Source organism: Brienomyrus brachyistius, chromosome 2 (assembly GCF_023856365.1).
Source record: "Brienomyrus brachyistius isolate T26 chromosome 2, BBRACH_0.4, whole genome shotgun sequence".
In the NCBI taxonomy this organism is placed as follows: domain Eukaryota; kingdom Metazoa; phylum Chordata; class Actinopteri; order Osteoglossiformes; family Mormyridae; genus Brienomyrus; species Brienomyrus brachyistius.
The window spans coordinates 9,026,365-9,044,074 of record NC_064534.1 but is presented as its reverse complement, the minus strand read 5'-3'; the positions used below and the strand labels follow the sequence as shown (position 1 = coordinate 9,044,074).

Sequence of the window (17,710 nt, the reverse complement as noted above, 5' to 3'; positions counted from 1 at the left end):
AATGTCAAAGCAAGAGGTTTTTATTACGTTGTGGAGGATATTTGGTAGTATTCTTTCAACTAATGAACTTTTTTAAATAGTTGCTAATTACAACTGCTGAAATGTTAGAGTCTCCAGATCTCTGATGACCTAAAAACCTAAACAAGGTCACGCCATCAGCACCGATGCAAATTGCTAGCAGAGTCGCTGTCTCCTCGCACCTGTTTTCCATACACAGTCACACAGAGGAATGGCAAAGCTCAGATTTTCACATGGTGCTCACGTCCTGCACGTCGACTGCCAGTTTTGGGCCCCTCAGGCCTTCTCCCTGCCCCCCACCACTCAGCGAAGCGGGCAGCAGGAAATATGACACCTAAGGGGTAGAATTTGCTCCCCGGCAGGTTACTGGTTCGGTGCCCGGGAAACGGGCTGCTTCTGTGATGCCTTTCTGCTCGGCCATGCTCTTTAGCAGAAATAACCAGTTGTATAACAATGATAAACATGACAGGTTATGTAACTGTTTAACTTAAGTGGCTTTGTGTCTATCATGAGCCCATGGGATGGACACGACTGGACAAAAAATTTCAAACAGACACCATGCGAATGTTAGGACACTAAGCAGAAGGGCAACATGCACTTTTTGGATCTAATGGTCCATGGAAATATGTATCAGCAACAGTTTGATTAAATGAACAGAGTTTTGTTTAAGTTTAAGAGTGAGGCCAACCCAGCAGAATGGTGAAGTTCAAAACTGCAGCATTTTAGCTCTTCAGAAATAGTCTTTCACGGGATCCTGGACTGGATAAGTGGTTGGAAGATGGATGGATGAAGATTGTTTCTGGGGAGAAGGAGCGGTGCGTCTCAAACTGCAAAAGAAAGCATGTCAGTCTCAAGAGAAGTGCCTGAAATGGACCGTTTTGCTCATCAAAAACAACGTGTAGGATGCCTCAAAAGACAAATACCGTGAGAATGTCAATTTTTTTAAAAGCCTGCATTGACGTTCAAAGCCTGCACTCCTTCCTGTTAATGGGTCTTTGTGTCTTGGGTGAAGGATGCCAGGGGGGCAGCTGCTGCTTCTCACAGCTGTCTGGGGGGAGACAGGCTGAGGTAAGTCAGACAGAAGTGTGATACACCAGGTCAGCCAGTTACTTTAGAGTCTTAGACTGTTAATGTCTCAGTTCTTCTACTGACTTGGCTGACCATTTACAGTAAACTCTCCAAGGGATTGAAGCCATGTTTTGGATCTGATTGTTATATCCATCCATCCATCCATCCATCCATCCATCCATCCATCCATCCATCTATCCATTCATCCGTCTCTGAATGGAATATCTGTCCATCACAGGGCACATACTCACACAGGCGGTATGAAGACTCCAGTTCACCCAAATAGCATGTCTTTGAATTATGGGAGGAAACCTCAATACCTGCATGGAAAACAGACAGGAGACCCTGCAGGCTGCATATGTATCATAATGTAATTTTATTTTGTTGATTTACAAGTGCAATAACGTTGTGTAACCCTTTAAAAAAATCATTAAGGATACAGCTAAACTTCTGAAGTGTGTTTATTTTAAAGTAGTACTGTTCAGAAGCACAACCTCCAATGGATTGTTAAAAGTTTTGGGTCCAGGAATGGTATTAATTTTTAACGTTATTTTTACACTTTTATTGTCATAACAAGTGAGAATCCATCCTTTTGTTTTGGCATTGACTATCCTGTTTTTTCCCCCAAAGCTTTATGTAAATGTTTATTGAGAAAGCCTGAAAAGGAGAAGATGATGAAGGTGTTTGACATGCCTTTGACAGAGCCCTGGAAACAGAGCTGGAAATGTTCAGTTCATTTTGAAAGTTACACATAAAGAGGCTTGTGCGTGTTTTTATTTATTTCTGTATTATGTTTTATTTTTACAGGTGACCACGCCATCACCTCTATGACGCCTCACGTACCAAAGTCTACCTCCTCTCCAGTGGATTCTCAGGTGAGTGACACATTGGCAGGTTGAAGAAGGAATTATCCAGTCATCTTCCAGGACAATGGCAGAAATCCACAGGGAGGAGATGCATGGAGTAATGCAATATTTATACATCACCATCCCAGTTTAAAAATCATGATTTCTAATTAAACCTCACTACTATCCCCCAGTCATATGTGATCAGTGGATGTTGACATCCCCCTTGTACTATTGTTAGACCTGTTCAGTGAGATCATCTCTAAAAGGTAGGGATTCGGACAGTGTCCCTCGGTGGGTTTGGTTTCCATTACATACGGGGTTGACTTCATTCATTATTGACGCGACGCTTTCTTCAATGATCCTGGGCTATTTTTAACCTTTTAACTCACAATGGTAAATATTAGTCACAGAGGAGATTAAGCTGATTGCCTGGTCATTGTTCCATATCATGCAGGCAAAGCTTGTGTTTCAGGAGGAAAAAAGACGATACACATAGTGGAGACACACACCTAAGCACATACTTGGAAACTCCCGGATAATCAACTGATACAAAGTCACTGGAAGAGATTTCATTTCCTTGCAACAAGTGGCAGAGTGAATAAAGAAGATTTATATTTATGGAATGATTGCTTTCCTACTCACTGCTCTCAGGGGAGAAAGAAAAATGGTGTATTGATTGCACACATAGAGCATCTGGTCTGTTTATGAAGTATTATTAAGAATCAGAGGTCTGGTTCTGTTAGTCACCCCTTGCTTATTTTATTTTGGCAGCTTTATTTTCTTTCTGTTTTATCAGACACCTATTGCACAGATCCCTGACCAGTTTGCTGACCCACAAAAAGGGTGAAAATGGTTAATCATTGCAGACTGTTAGGATGTCTGCTGAAATTAGTCTGGCGTGACAAGAAGGGTTAGAAAATGCTGCTTGGATCTTGTTCCATCTGCTGGATTAAATAACTCTGAGTTCATCCCACTTTCATTGTTCTGGATGCATAGGGAGCCGTGGGTGGGGTATAGAAGGTAGTAGCCTCCATCGATGCTACGTCAAAGATACCCGCTAAAGCTTAACGGAAAGAAGTGAACGAGGGCCTGTTATTGGAGGCACTAAAGGAACAGGCATTGCGTGTTGTTTTGAAGACTGATGTTGGGATTAAAGGTGGAAAAATTGTCAAAAAGAATTCTGCTGAGTGTGATATTTGGATAGTTTAACCGGCTCTTACCTCCATGCTGTCACGCTGCCCTAGATGTCCACCGACTCTTACCATCCGATCATCACCAACTTGACAGCGGAAATGCAAAACTTCCAGTTCCCCAAGTCCATGAGTCTGCCTAATGAGTCCATACCACAAAAGACAGCCAATGGCCTCACACAGGTAACGTGCTTGGAAAACTCCCTCTGCTTTCACCAAGGTTCACTCCCTTAGAGAACTTGCTTGGTGACACTTTGCTTGACGGGGCACAAATAATATAGTATTATACTTACGTTATTACGTTAACGTATTACGTTACGTTACGTTATTACGGTATTACGTTAATTAATACTTACGTATTAATTAACTAGAAACTAAGTTTTAGCTACATACTGATCTCATGTTAATTCATCATTAATGATTCATGAAGCATGTTTTATATCAAGCAGTTACTGTATTTGTGATTATATCTGTTAATTCTGTAAACCTGTATGAACTATTGTAGGAACTATTGAAGGAACAAGTCATGAATAACACAAGTGAAATACTGATCTCATGTTTGTTCATCATTAGTGAATCATGACACGTCTTTTGTCTCAAGTAGCAACTATATTTGTTCATGATTTGTTCATGGTTTATACTTCAGTAGTAACTGAGATATTACTAAGTACTGGTGCCCAATCAAGTAAAGTGTTACCTCTTGCTTTAACATTAACCCATTTATTCCACATAAAATATAGTAAAATGACAAATGTTTTGACCAAGAATTTTGGGTTATGCTTTACATTAACTGCACCTTCATGATGCCTTTATAATGCATTTGCAGAATTCATAAGCAACAGGTAAGTATACCTTAACATCCTAACATATATTAACAACTTTAATATACTTTAATAACAAGCATTATATGATCATAATAAACATTATAAGCATATAATCATATAATGTTTGTTATTGTATTTTAAAGCTGTTAAGACATGTTAAGATGTTTAGTTATACTTACATGCTTCTTACTGTAGGAAATGTATTATGAATGTATATACTGAATGTTTTCTGAATGCATTATGAAGCTGCAGTTAATGTAAAGCATTGCTGAATGTTGTTCGAGGATACAATAATACAACCTGCTGGGTGTGAAATGTTTTCTTTCAGATGGGTTGAGTATAACGTTTTTTTCCCAGTTTGTAAGTTTCTCTGTAAAATTATTTGTGCTCCTTCTCCGTTTAAACGTTGTAGCTGATCCATGCTGAGTTTGTTGTTTCACATCCCCTCTCCTTATCTCAAAATCAGGCCTTTCTTAAAAGTGTGGAGGAGGTCTTGTCTTCACCAGGGTGGCCCGACGTGGAAGAGGTATGTCACCTCATGTGGCCACAGGCTTTGATTATTTTTGAAGAGGGACATTTCAGCCTTTTCAAAAAGGGGATATTCTCTTTCTTTTACAGGAGATTTATAGCTAGATAGCTGGACGGCGTTATCTTGATGCCTTTAACAGTCATTTCCCCTGTCAATTGGGCTGGATATCATCACGATCTGTTTATACATTAGATTAATTTTTGTTGTAGCTAGTTAATATTAGTGTGAGCGTTTTAGGAGATGCTACGGTTCATAGACCTGTTGGTCCAACATGCAAACTGGAGTGGGTCTGCGATATGAAGGTGTAGTTTAGAAGGTAGGCAGCACCAAGATGTTCAAAATGCCTTCATGGTCTGCGATGTCAGTGAAGTTGGTCTGTAATCATTAAGGCTGCTTGATTTGGTAATTTTGGGAATACGGGATATGGTGCAAGGGCGGGACGATGCCTCTTTGGGTACAGCTGTTACCTCACACCTCTGTATTTGTGGAGTTTGAACGTTCTCCCAATGCCCTGTTGATATCTTCCAAGTACTGAATTCATCCCATGATTTAAAGATGTGACATGGAGTGGGCATTTCAGCTTAAGTGAAAGATCAGCTCCACAAATGAGTAAAACAATGCAAAATCCCTTGTAATGGGTTTGAAATAGTTTCCTAAACAGGCAGAGCGATTAAACTAATCTGAGACTGTTGCTGTGTTCCTGCAGCAATTGACACCCATGGTCAGTGGACTGATAGAGACGGTGGACAAAGTGATGATCAATATGGCTTCCAACATGGAGGCCAGCCTTGAGGGGACCGTCGCTATTGGTGGAAAATCATCTGTGGCAGGTCAGCTGACTTTTTCCCACTTGCAGAGGTGCCCAGACAGTAAAATAACATTCATAAATATCAGTACTCTAAATGTGGGGTGGTGTAACATATATTTGCTGTATTTAGTTATTATCAGTTGTTACAGGTTTGCTCTTCAACTGAGTTACAAGTTTGCTGTTTTGGGTGAAGAAAAGCAGCTTTGTTACATTTTAATGTAGAATGTAGCTTTTCATGGAACATTACATTAAAGGTTATGATCATGAGTCTTGAATCCTCTGGCCACTGGCTATGGATAGGTGCCCTCACAAACATGTCAGTCACCTATGACTGGCAGTTGTCGGGGGGGTAGTGCTGACCAGCCCCCGAAGCATGAGGAAGATAGTTTTAAAAACAGCTGATGTACATATGTCCATCCATCCATCCATCCATCCATCCATCCATCCATTCATTTTTTTATTCACGGGGGCCCAGAATCTATCCTGGAAACTAGGGGTGCAAAGCAAGGAATTACCCAGGATGAGGCGCAAACCCATTGCAAGGTGCACACACACACCACTAAAAGTGATTGTTGTAAATATCCGCTCTTGTGCTAATTTGGAACCTTCGTTATCTGACACATTGTACCTGTAGATCTCTGGATGTTTCTGGCTCCTTGAAGACGCTTCAGTTCCAAAGGTTGATTAGAAACATGAAAGAAACAAAAGTAACAGCTTGAATGATATGAGGTGCTAAAATCAGATTAGGGATTCAAATTAGAGGTTTTTACTTTTGAAGTGTATGATATAAAGCAGTAGCAATTGAAAAGCAGATTTCAAAACTGCTCTTTTACACAAGAGATGAACTTCTTCAAGCATGAGTTAGGCTAGATTTATGTTTGATTTGATTTGTGTATAGACCTGCTTCCTCACTGGAATGTGAATTGTACGTCTAATCTGGCCAATGGCACACAAACAACCGGCAAATCCTTGCAGAAAGCACAGCTTTCTGTCATTGTCATCTTTACTGTGGGACTTCTGTGTCCCTGACCATCTAGTCTGAAAATCCTTCCGTTCTGTTCACTGTCAACGTCATTGTCTCCCATTCTTTAGATTATTCTCTGATGAAGATCCCACAGAACATCAGTCTGAGCCACTACCGCTTCCCCACACAGGGGAAAAACTACATCTCTGTCCCTGGGGAGGCCTTCAGCAATAAAGGTGAGACTGCCCCCCTCCATACCCCACCCTCTGCTCACTCGTGCCCCTTTCAGCTAATGGATGTAAGCGGCACCTAATCCTTTCTCGCCAGTCCTCCTGAGTGTCTCACAGCTGATGGGACGGAATGGGTAGCTGTTTCGAAAGATAAATGCAGCTCTCTGTAGTTCCTTCCAGGCATCTCACAGAAAATTGACTCCTTATGACCCGGCTCAGTCAGTAACCATGTGTGAAATCGACGGCCATATTATGTCCGTGGCTAAATAGCGGAAGAGGCTTAATGGCAGCCAAGGGGCGTGACCTAATCTACTGAGTGTGACCGCGTGTGGCATTTTGGCAGCGGCAACAAGCGGCGTAACCTTTAAAAAACACAAAATGCTCACAGGTCTGGTGGAGAACAGGGGAGAGGGGTGCGAGAGAGACTCTTAAAGCCTGTAAGCATTCTCTTCATACAGGAATGCTCTCTAATAAGGCTGGGGCCATTTATTTGTCTGTTTGCTATAGTTATCCTTGTTAAAGTCTGTTTTAAGCTTTTTAAATCCCGTGTCTATATTTATTTTCCCCCTCTGCATTTGGGCCTGGAGCCCAGGCAGCCTCTTGTCCATCTAAATTCGGCCTTTAGTCATGCTTATGTTTGAATGGACAGTTTTAAACATCTATTAAAAGGCCATTAGCAGAAATTAAATATAAAGCTTACCACGGGCAGACGTCCCTGCTGAGCCTGGGTGCATAGGGCTCCCCCTTACAGACAAACGCACCTAGCGTTGGCTTTCGAGTCGCAAAGCTTTGATAAGATGCAGTGCTCTTTCTATGTTATATAGTAGTTTCATTTTATAATTATGTATCTATTTGTGTATTTATTTATTTATGTAGTTATATTCAGGGGATTAGAGACTCTAGAAGCCGGTCTGGAGAGGTCGCTGAAATGGAAGAAACAGGAATTGGTTGCGGTTAATGTTGGCTTCAGAGGAATCTGTTTTATTCCTTTTAGTTTGACCTTTGCACAGACGCCTTTGTACTATCCCGTAACTATGAACGGAGATTGTAGGCCAGTTTCTCCTGGTGTTTTGTTGGCTCGCTGCGGCCTCTGAACAGGCAGGCTGTGATATTCGAGGCTGCTGTGGCTACGTGTTCGTTACGGTTATTTTAACACCAGCTGTGGGCTCCTCATGCTGTGAGCCCTGCCGCTCCATTAGACTCTCGTCACATGACGGGTCGAAGCATCTCCCACCTCCCCTCTTTTCACTTGGGTGCAAATAACACCCTTGCAATTAAGACTCCTCTGCCAGTGTCCAGCAGTAGGTCTGTGCTAATGAAATTTCATCCAGCACCTGCCTTCCCTCCTTCCCCCACCCTTGATCAGTACTGCTGAAGTATGTCAGGTATGGCCGTCGTTTTGTCTGTTTATTCGTTGAGTCACACCTCAGTTTCTGTCCTTTTCTCCGATCCCTTGCCCTCCATACCTTACAGCCCAGACCACCATTGTGGGCCTGTTCTACCACACCATGCACAACTACTACAGAGAAATCAGCCCACTTCAGACCAGGTAATCGCTTGTACACTATGCAGCACTGGAATCCTCTCATCTGCTCAACAGAAGTTAATTCCCCCCTCCCCCCCCCCTCAATATACTCAAATACTACAGAGAGATCAACACACTCTGCAGTAAATAGTTCCCCTCACAGACCAAGCACAAGTCTCCTTTGTAACCAAGGGGCTGCAGTGATGTATCACTGTTGACTTTTGATGTCTGGTCACCTTGGTGACAGAGGACCAATCTCTACTATAAAGTCGGTTATTTTTCAGTTTTTTGGTTCCCTTTGATGTGCAAATAAGCTTTATATGGTTGTCATTTCAAATCAAGCTCTCCCAGTGGCTCAACTACAGATCATGTATCATTATAATCTATTAATTGACTGAGACCCCAGTGTGGCTTCAAACGTGGTCAGCTGTCACTGTCTCCTGTCTCCCTATTGTGCCAGACTGATAAACAACCTGTGATATGGGGCGTTTGGCTGACAACCTCACTGAAAGATGTTCTTCATTTTAGATAAAGTTCATAAAGTCAACTTCTGTCCTCATAGGACTTCTGGTTTTTACCTCACAGTTGCCACTTTCTTTGGAGATCTGCTCTTCTCTCTTGGTCCTTAAGAACTGGAGAACTGAAGAGGCTTTGGGTAGTGCTGTAATGGTAGAGGATGATTGGGTTACTTTTGTAACGAGTGTATCATTGGACTATTTACAGATATTGATTGCTGCCTTCATACATTCAAAATGCTTCAAAACTAAATAAAACCCAGTAATATTTTGATCCCATTAGGATTAATTAACCCCTTATGATTAAGTTAACGCTAATAGCCCCACACCTGTGTAATGGCTGTGTGCCGTTCTACTGAACCCGGCAGGATCGATGGGGCTGCCGGCTTCAAAGACCACAAGATTCAAGTGACCAGCTTCCTCATCTCCTTGAACGTGGAGCCGTCTCCGGCCCTGTCCATCAACCTCTCTGGCTCTCCCCTGATCAAGATCGTCCTGACACACTTTCTGGTAAGACTCCCGATGTGGGACGATAGGGATGTGGCTGGTGGTTCTGACGTTCCACCAGCTGGGATGATCATTCTTGCGCTAGATCGTCGGGCTGGGTCACTGACATTACTCTGTCCGGCCTTTGTATTTGTAAGAACACCTTTTTCTCATTCTGACCTCTTCCCTCTGTGAAATGGATAAAGAGAAACCCCTTTCTTTGTCTCCAAATTTTAGCTCCAATTCATGGCGCTTGCCAACGCTGGAATTCTATTTTTAATTCCATAGACTGACACACTTTTTTCTGTCTTAGAACATGTGGTTTACAGAAAGAAAAGGAATAATTATTGGCATTTGAATCATGGCCTTTCAGTTCTTTGAAAGGAGTGAATAAGTTCCTTTGTGAAAAGGATATTTTTTTGCTTTGTTGTTGCATCTGGCGTTTGTCTTCCAGGCAGAGACGCAAGCTGGAAGCCTGATGCTAATTAGCTAATGAGTGTATATGGCATTGGTTAACGACGAGGCTCACGATGAATATGGCACAAACGAAAGCACCCCGGATAAATGCACAAGCCATCAAAGCGAGACATGGGCAACTGAAAGAGGGACGCCCATACATGCTGTCAGAATGTTCTCTGATCAACCTGATTGGCTCAGTTGTGGGAAGGAACTCCACACAATGTTATGAATGGCCGAACATTTAGTCTTTCTATCAGAAATCCGACCTTAAAAGTCAACCTGATTGGCTCAATCGCGGGAAGAAACTCCAGACAATGTTATGAATGGCCAAACATTTAGTCTTTCTCTTGGAAACCTGACCCTAAAAATGGAATATTCAGAAGGTATGATGCTTTGTGCAGTTCTGACTGAACGTTTCCAGATTAAAACTAAGTGCTAAATAAATCTAATTAAATGTACTCAGTGCCTTTGCCTCCTAGTGGGACGTTTCGTCTTCCAGTCTTGTCAGAGCTGCCACTTTGTATAACAACTAATTAACTGATCACAGATAATTAAATTGATAATATGTGGCTGGTAGAAACAGTTTTCAATGTTAAGAATATGTGACTGAACAGCTTTTGAAATATGCCTCTAACTCAAACATTCTTTATTTCACTGAAGGCAACATTAAGACAGGGTCAGTCAGGCTACTTTAGATTATCGTGTCACAATCCAGTGTCACTTGCTGAAATATATAACAGCCAGCCAATTACATTTGTTTCCTTAACTAGAGTTATTTGTCTTAATGGGTCAGAAATCGAAGGCTGCATTTCTTTCCTTTTAAACCTGATTCGATTTTCTGTTACTCTCAGCACTGCTCGGTACTAATCCAGTTTGAGTTCAGTCTTACACTGACCTTCTCAGAAATCAATAATGTGAGCCAGAGACCTGCATGTTACACTGTTTACATTCCCTTTTATATTGAGTGTTAAGTGTTTCCTGTGTGAAACGATGTTTGTCTGTAAACAGCATGAGTTGATCCTGTTGGCAGTTGGTGCTTTGAAAAAAAGTGGAGTTTGGAAGTATTGTCATAAATATTTTTATTGCCAGAATTGTAGAAAATATCATGATGTGTTTTCGGGGCTGTATTACCCCCTTGCTAATTAGTTGCTAATCGGTCAGTTTCACATGTCAGATGGTGTCTTTAATACTCAGCGGAAACCCAAGGCAGTGGTTTCCACTAACTATTAAAATGATTTTCTGTTTAGCGGATGCGTATCCCTTTATTCTGAAGATGCTCCGCATCAGTCAAAAACCATGTGGGTTGGTCCAGGCTACCCCATCAACCCCCCACTCCCTCAAACCCCACTTTCCACCTTGCCCTTGAGAGAGGAATGTTTACTTTGTAATTATGTGGCCTAATTTCTGTCAAGCGATTGCTGCATTTGCTCTTACAATCGAGTTCAAGAGCTGGCCAGAGAATGTGGAGTGACAAGCTCTGGACCGTTGGAGAGCCAACCAGAATTACAGACCGCGACCTGATCTCTCGGGACCGAGAATCTGGTCCAAACAGGATCACTCGAGAGGGCTGTGAAGATACTCACAGCGAAGGCCAATGCATTGCCGTCATCAGTGAAAAAAAAAAGCAAAGAACTTGACTCTAACCATTGCATGTTTCGCAAGTATTGTTTTCAACTGGTCAATAATGTTTTGGTAGAAACAAAAGACTTATCGCACACTGGCTCCTGCGGAAGCCCTCAGGGGTCCTATAGTGGCCTGGATTTATGGCAGAACTGCCACTTTGTGTGTGTTTGGTTTGGGAAGCAAAGTATGTTCGTTGGGTTTACATCAGAAACAAACAGAAAACCAAGCTCCGGACAGAGCGCAGGTTCTTACATGGAAACACATATGGCTGCTCCCTTTATCCAGTTGTGAAGAACGAGGCAGGAGTTTTGTAGGGGCAGAGAATTCCGAGATATAGGAGGAGCTCATCTCAGAGGTTTCTGTTTGGATCCGGTTGGATATTTACAGTCTGGGAAGAAGCGTGACCTTTTGGAAGCCTTCAGGAGACCTTTCCCAGTCTTTGTGGTCCCCCCTACCTCCCGCCCTGACTATCTCCTACTGTGGATGCTTGTAACTTTGACTCCCCCGACCCCCATTTACCTCTAGTGTGATAGGAGTGATTTGCTGTGTCCACTTTGGCATCTCAAAGATTGTGGGCTTCAAAGCACAAATGAAGACAGTTAATTAAACTTGGGGAGGAGTGCTGTTGTGGAATAGTACTTCAGTCAGTTGTGCCATGCTTCCCGATCTCGTTTATGTTGTCATGGTTACCACAGCTGGGTGGTATTAATACTGTAGAGGGCTTTTGTCATCAGGTACACGTCATGCTCTTGGGTTCCTTCCCAGCTCTCTCTTAAAGATACTGGTATCCGTGTTAGGGTGTTTACTCCATGCTTTCATTGAAAATTATCTGCACTGTTTATGATGTTCAGTTGTACAGCTAAATGAATGATTCAGGCATTACTTTTGTCACGTGTTCAAAAGCACAGCCTTTGGCTTCTATAGCTTGAGCAAACACACCATTTGGCCTTAAGTATAGCTGCTTGTGGAAGATATGGAACCAGGATGCACATTCCTGGACGCACGCAAAGTTGGAAAGGGAATGGATTTTTGCTTCTGTCGTGAAGCTAATAACTTTTAATCGAGATCACATGTATTTGGGAGATGCAAGTGGCTCCCTTAATACCATCGTGGCCCTGCATCTTTTGGGGTGTGGGTTTTACTTTGGTTTCAGATCTGAGTGTGTGAAATTAGTAGGTTTCACGGACCTTTGCTCTTTTCCGAGGGCTGTTCTGTGGTGTTGGGAGATACCAGCAGGCTTTGTAGGAATGGATATATTGCAGCAGACTCAAAAACGTTTTTCTCGTAGCTCTGATAGTGAGCGTTGACATGCACGGATGCGAGCCAGTCCGGTCTGAGCCAGATTTGAGTCGGTCACTTCTGGGTCGAGTCCAATCCACAAAGGGCTGTATTTGGATTTGGTCAGAGATGTCAACCCTTTCGACCATTTTTAACCATTACACGGCCAGAGATGTTATTCCAGGCAATTGAAGGTTGTTATCAATTCTTCTTTCAGTTCTTCTTTAAGACACTAACCCCTGAGACCAGGACCAGGTTGGTCCGCATTGAACCTTGGTGGGGTCTCTTAGACGCCCGTTATCCTTCTTCTACTATTGTCCCATGGTGCTGATGGGTCCTCGGTTGCATGGTGATTTATTATTCTGCTTGACTGGCAGGGGCTGTTGTGTTGGGTTGTCAGCGGCCAAAAGTCACGACGTACAGTATACAAACGTAACGCTGAGCCTTTTCAACTCAAGTATGCATCTCAGCCCAGGAATAAGATGAAGGAATGGAAAGAATGATTTCACAAGGAAGCCTGTGTTGTTTTGTGTTAAAAGAGAACGGTTGAAAAAAAGCACAAGAGCTGACAAACTAGGAGTTATTTCATGGCCTAATAAACTCTTCTAAGGGTGCATGTTTTACAGCAGGATGGTAGGACGTAAGGGAACACTGGATTGTCCCGCCAAACAACACAGTTGTTCTGTGAGATGGTGCAAAATATTCTTCTGTATTCACTTTTCTGTTTACAGCTATGACAATCTACTTTTAGGCATTCCTGCGTGTTATAGGTGATATTGGTATGTAGGTTGATAAAGTCAAAAATCAAATAATTAGTCATGTCACCTTCACTCACACGTAAATGTGTTTGAACAGGTACGTTTTGAGGCCTAATATAACTTTTTACATTTTAAATTAGCTAGCATTTCCCCCCCATGGGTTTTAATGAGGAGGCCAAAGTTAGTATCAGTCATTTCACCACAATAGTAACCTGTCTTTATTGCCAAGGGCTTTTTATAACTCCCAAAACACACCCAAATCTCGTGGGAACGGCTCCTGCTCGCACTCCGGCGAGCGAGATGATCAGTTGCAGATGGAGGTTTGGATTTTCCTTCGCTCCCCTTGCCAGTTACTCACAGTCACCCTTATTCACACCCCACCCCACCCACAGCTCCCCGGGAACACGTCCTATAGAGGAATTAGCCGCCTCAACGTCACTCTATTGCCACCGTCAGACTTAATCGTGGCCTTCTGCCAACCGTTCATTAACCCTTAGTAATTTGAAAAAAGTGTGGCACGTCTGTGGATTGAAATTACAGTGCCCTGTTATTTCTGAGAAGTATGAACTGCTTATTAAACTCTGTGTAGTATTTATAGGGTTATATTATTAAAAAGTGAAATAAAATGACAAAGTGAGTGACTTGAAAAGAAACAAGCAAAATATGAAAAAAAAAACGTTTTTCTTGATTTGTAAGTGCTGGAGAATGAAAGACTTTATTTTTATCATGCTACTGGACGTCTATCACTGACGCTTCTCATTCTGCTGGGACTCTGCTTCAGACGGTACGGCTGTGTCCTGGTCCAGCTGTGAAGATCGTACAGTGTTCGCTTGTCCCGAGCGATGGGGACAGTTTGAAGTCTGAGATGTTTAGTACCATCGGTGACCCCTTGACTGTCTCCTTTTCCTCTCTGATAATCTGAATTCCCTGAAGAATATGACAATACCATTTAACACAGGTGGTGTTTGCATTTATGTTATTGGCACAGTTTAGGCATAAAATGTGAATTCGATATATTACAAATACAGGGTAAATCATAATTAAACTTCACCTTTCAATCTATGTAGTAGTGGGTGAGACACTGTTGAGTGATGGGGCTACTAGCAACAGGAGGTTGGTTACATTGCCACTTTTCCCCCAGTGGTCTAATGATGAACTGCACCATTCTCTTGCAAAATTCTTCCCATGCAGCCCTGAGTGTTTCAGCAGTTCTCTGAATAGGGGAAGTTTGATTATAACTGCCACTTTTTCATTTTACCTACAAAATAAGCCACCAGAGCCGCGTTTATTCCCCTCACGTGTCCTCCTGCTTTGTCCATCAAATGACATGCGCCCATGTTGTAAATTCCTCTTCTCGTCGTACCCCCCCACCACCCCGCAGCCCCGGTGTAGAGACAGCTTCTTGGGCCTACTGAGCTACTCCCAGGCTGCAGCTGTTAGGCTTTCTTCTGGGACACGGTGACCTCACCCGTAGTCTGTCAGCTGGCTCCCGCATGCCCCCCCCCCACCTCTGTACACGTGTCCCTCTCCCCCATTCCTGGACCTCGCTGTCTCCCATGGGTGTCTTTATCGCACTGACGCTGTACTTTTGGTGTGGGTAGCACCGCGTAACCCTGGGGGGCAGGATATCCCACTATCCCTTCATGTTTCTGCCGCAGATTCAGGGCCCAGTTAGTTCTGGGAAATGTTTTCTGCGTGTGATATGAGTCTTCTGTCTGGGTTTGCTACTTTCCAGGATTGGTTTTCCTTCATTTGCATGCGTTTCCTAGACCGGATTCAGCCACTGATGCTGCATCATGCGGAGGATCCGGCAAGAGGGCGGAGGACTTGTGCATCCACCCGAGCCAGAAGCGGCCACTCTTCAAATTATACCCTGTCCGTCTGGCGTCTTTAATTACTGCCCGCGGCGTGAGGAACGGGGGATGAAGAGCTGCTATTTCTGTGCTGGCCTTCATATCTGCATATTTGGGAAAAGGCCTGAGTCTGACCTGCGCTCGCTGTGTTCTTCACTTACCTTCAGAAGCTTTTAAAGCGCGGCCGACCTTGGTGCCTTCTCTGGCGTGATGGGGACCATGGGAGCTCTCGGGGGGCAGCGGGGGGAGGGATTAGGCTGCTTTTGCCAGTGTCTGGCTCTTTTAGTTCTTCATTCCGGGCCTAGAGGAGTCAATCCCAGTTGGGCTTAGACTCAACTTCATCTGAGGAAGCCCGAAACCCTCCCCCACACTTCTATGCAAGAGAATTTCAGCCTAAATATGGAAGGGATTGTCGTTAATTTGCGAGTTCCACTGGAAGGACCTACTGGGCAAGAGAGATGACAGGACAGGTTTGGGGGTGGGGGAGGTCGAATCGTTCTCGGTGCACTTTTGTGTATTTTTTCCGAGGCCTTTCGGAAGTCCTTTCTGTCGCTTGCTCATGATCTTGAGGCATCAGTGTTTCATGGCAAACTGTACGGAGGCCTTCAGATCACAGGGGCCGACTGGTACACTCCCTGGCTCTGGCAAAGTCGGGGGTCATTCCTGAGGCGTGACGTGAGGCGAGTGCTAATCACCAGCACATGCCACAGATTCCCCCTAACATGCGGCTTCAAGCCTGCCCTGAGTCAACAGAAGATGGGGGGGGGGGGGTTGGGGGGGGGTGCTATGGAGTCGTCACATGCCTGTGGAATCAGATCAGCTGCCCAGAGTCCTTAGCGACCTGACGCGGACTGCGTTAATCCCTAAACCTGGAAGTGACATCATTTTAAAAGGTATGGAAATTGCTTGGTGCTGCAGTCACCTTCTGCACACACACACACACACACACACCTGCGGACTTAATTGCGTTCTGCATGGATCCAAAAAAGCCTAAACTGAAGGGAGCCCCTTCTGAGCTGTGATTCTGGGTTTTTTTTAGAAATGTAATTTTATTCTCTCTTTTGCTTGATCTCTTTAGCTGTTATTTGAAATGTGTCCAAGGTTCTGTGTTTTTTCCCTCCTGTGGACCCTCTGTTGTTAATAAACTCCTGGAGCGGTTTGCTCTTCTCTGGCTCAAGGTGGAGGCTCCGGGAACCAGGAATCCATATCTCACAGGTTCCAACCTGTTTTTCGGTTGAGTCCCACTGGATGAGATATCCTGGACCTTCTAAGTCATTCAGCAGGACACATACACATGGTATTTGCTAAGCAGCCTGGGCTTATGGTCTACCATTGTGAGAATGAATCTGTATGCCGTCTTTCGCCTGTAACCTGTAACTGGGTGGTAACAGTGGAAAACAGAGTTGTTGCCAAGCAGGAGGGGGTCTGAGTGAGTGGGTGGGGGTGGGGTGAGTGAGCTGAGGTTGGTGTTCCCCCCTTTTCTGCCGCCTGTTAAACGCTCACTATTCGCCTCGCCCATCTGTTTTCGTTTAACTACGACAAGAAAGTTACTAAGCCCCAAAAGACCTGTGTAATTTTGAATAGAGAGTCTCTAACACCCCCTTAAAGCTTACGGGCACATTTGCTGGGTGGGTGGTGTGCATATGTGGCCTTCTTACCCCCAGGAGCCCACCTCCCACCTCCCACCTTGCCAGGCACCATCTCATAGTAGCTCAGTGTTCAATGTTGCCAACATAGAGTGGCTTCCATAATCTAGTAGCACTGTATGTAAGTGCTCATGCATAAACAGGTATGAATAATCTGTCATTAAAATATTCATCAGTGGTGGAGACTATTACTGTTCTGTGTAGTGGCACATAGAAGTGGCTGAAAATGATTGCTGGATTATATCCTGTAGAAGTGTGTAACATCCTTCAGAAGTAAATATGTTACGTCCTATAGAAGGGAATAAGTCGCATGCTGTAGAAGTAATAGTAAATGTAGTAGTAGTAATAGCTAATGTGTCACGTCTGACAGAAGTGAGTGTGTAACATCCTATAAAAAGAAATACGTAAATTCCTATAGAAATGGAAATGTGAAATCTTATAGAAATGAATTTGTAACTTACTGTCGGAGTAAGTCATAATTGTGCTGCGGACCCAAACTTGTAACATCCTGAGAATATCCGACCCCATCTTGTTCTCCATAACATGCACAGATATATGTATACAGGTGAGAGCAGGTTTGGGGTCACAGCACCGGATCAGCCAGTGACCGCTATGCCTGGATCAGTTGGGGTTAAGGGCCTTGCTCAAAGGCCCAATAGAGGGCACTGGGTCTTAACCCACCAATATAGTGAGTTAGGGGCTTAGGGTGCTCTTTCCCTTTCTGTGTGAGGGCGACCCCTCCTCACACAGGCAGGCTTTTGTTTCGTCACAGTACGTTAGCGGAGATTTCTTAGCACGACTTAATCCAATTTCTTAATAAAAAATGTGCGCCCTGCTGAAAAAGGGGCCGGCTTGCATGCCAGCTTTTGAAATCTGTGTTTTTTTTTTTCCAGAAATTGGAGTCTAGAGTTGGGAGATTTACCCTGGAACTTGCGCCAGACTCTAATTATTCAGTCCACATTCCTTTCACCATTAGCTCAATGTCCCGCAGGACTCTGAATCAGATCGAAGGAGAGATGTGGAAAAAGTGAGTTACAGCTGAATGAAGGAAGGGCTCGAGGACAGTAGGGAGGCTCTCTTCATGGGCA

General features: G+C 43.7%; 1 protein-coding gene across 5 annotated transcripts in view; it reads left to right on the top strand.

The window, feature by feature from the left end:
* Positions 1-17,710, top strand: part of adgrd1 (adhesion G protein-coupled receptor D1) — a 66,997-nt gene that overhangs the window by 8,237 nt on the left and 41,050 nt on the right. For all 5 annotated transcript variants that reach the window (XM_049000295.1, XM_049000285.1, XM_049000278.1 and 2 more), the window contains 7 exons: positions 1,894-1,961; positions 3,179-3,307; positions 4,415-4,474; positions 5,184-5,307; positions 6,378-6,485; positions 7,953-8,028; positions 8,888-9,029. In XM_049000295.1, coding sequence (XP_048856252.1) covers positions 1,894-1,961; positions 3,179-3,307; positions 4,415-4,474; positions 5,184-5,307; positions 6,378-6,485; positions 7,953-8,028; positions 8,888-9,029 — 707 coding nt within the window. The remainder of the gene's footprint in view (positions 1-1,893; positions 1,962-3,178; positions 3,308-4,414; positions 4,475-5,183; positions 5,308-6,377; positions 6,486-7,952; positions 8,029-8,887; positions 9,030-17,710) is intronic.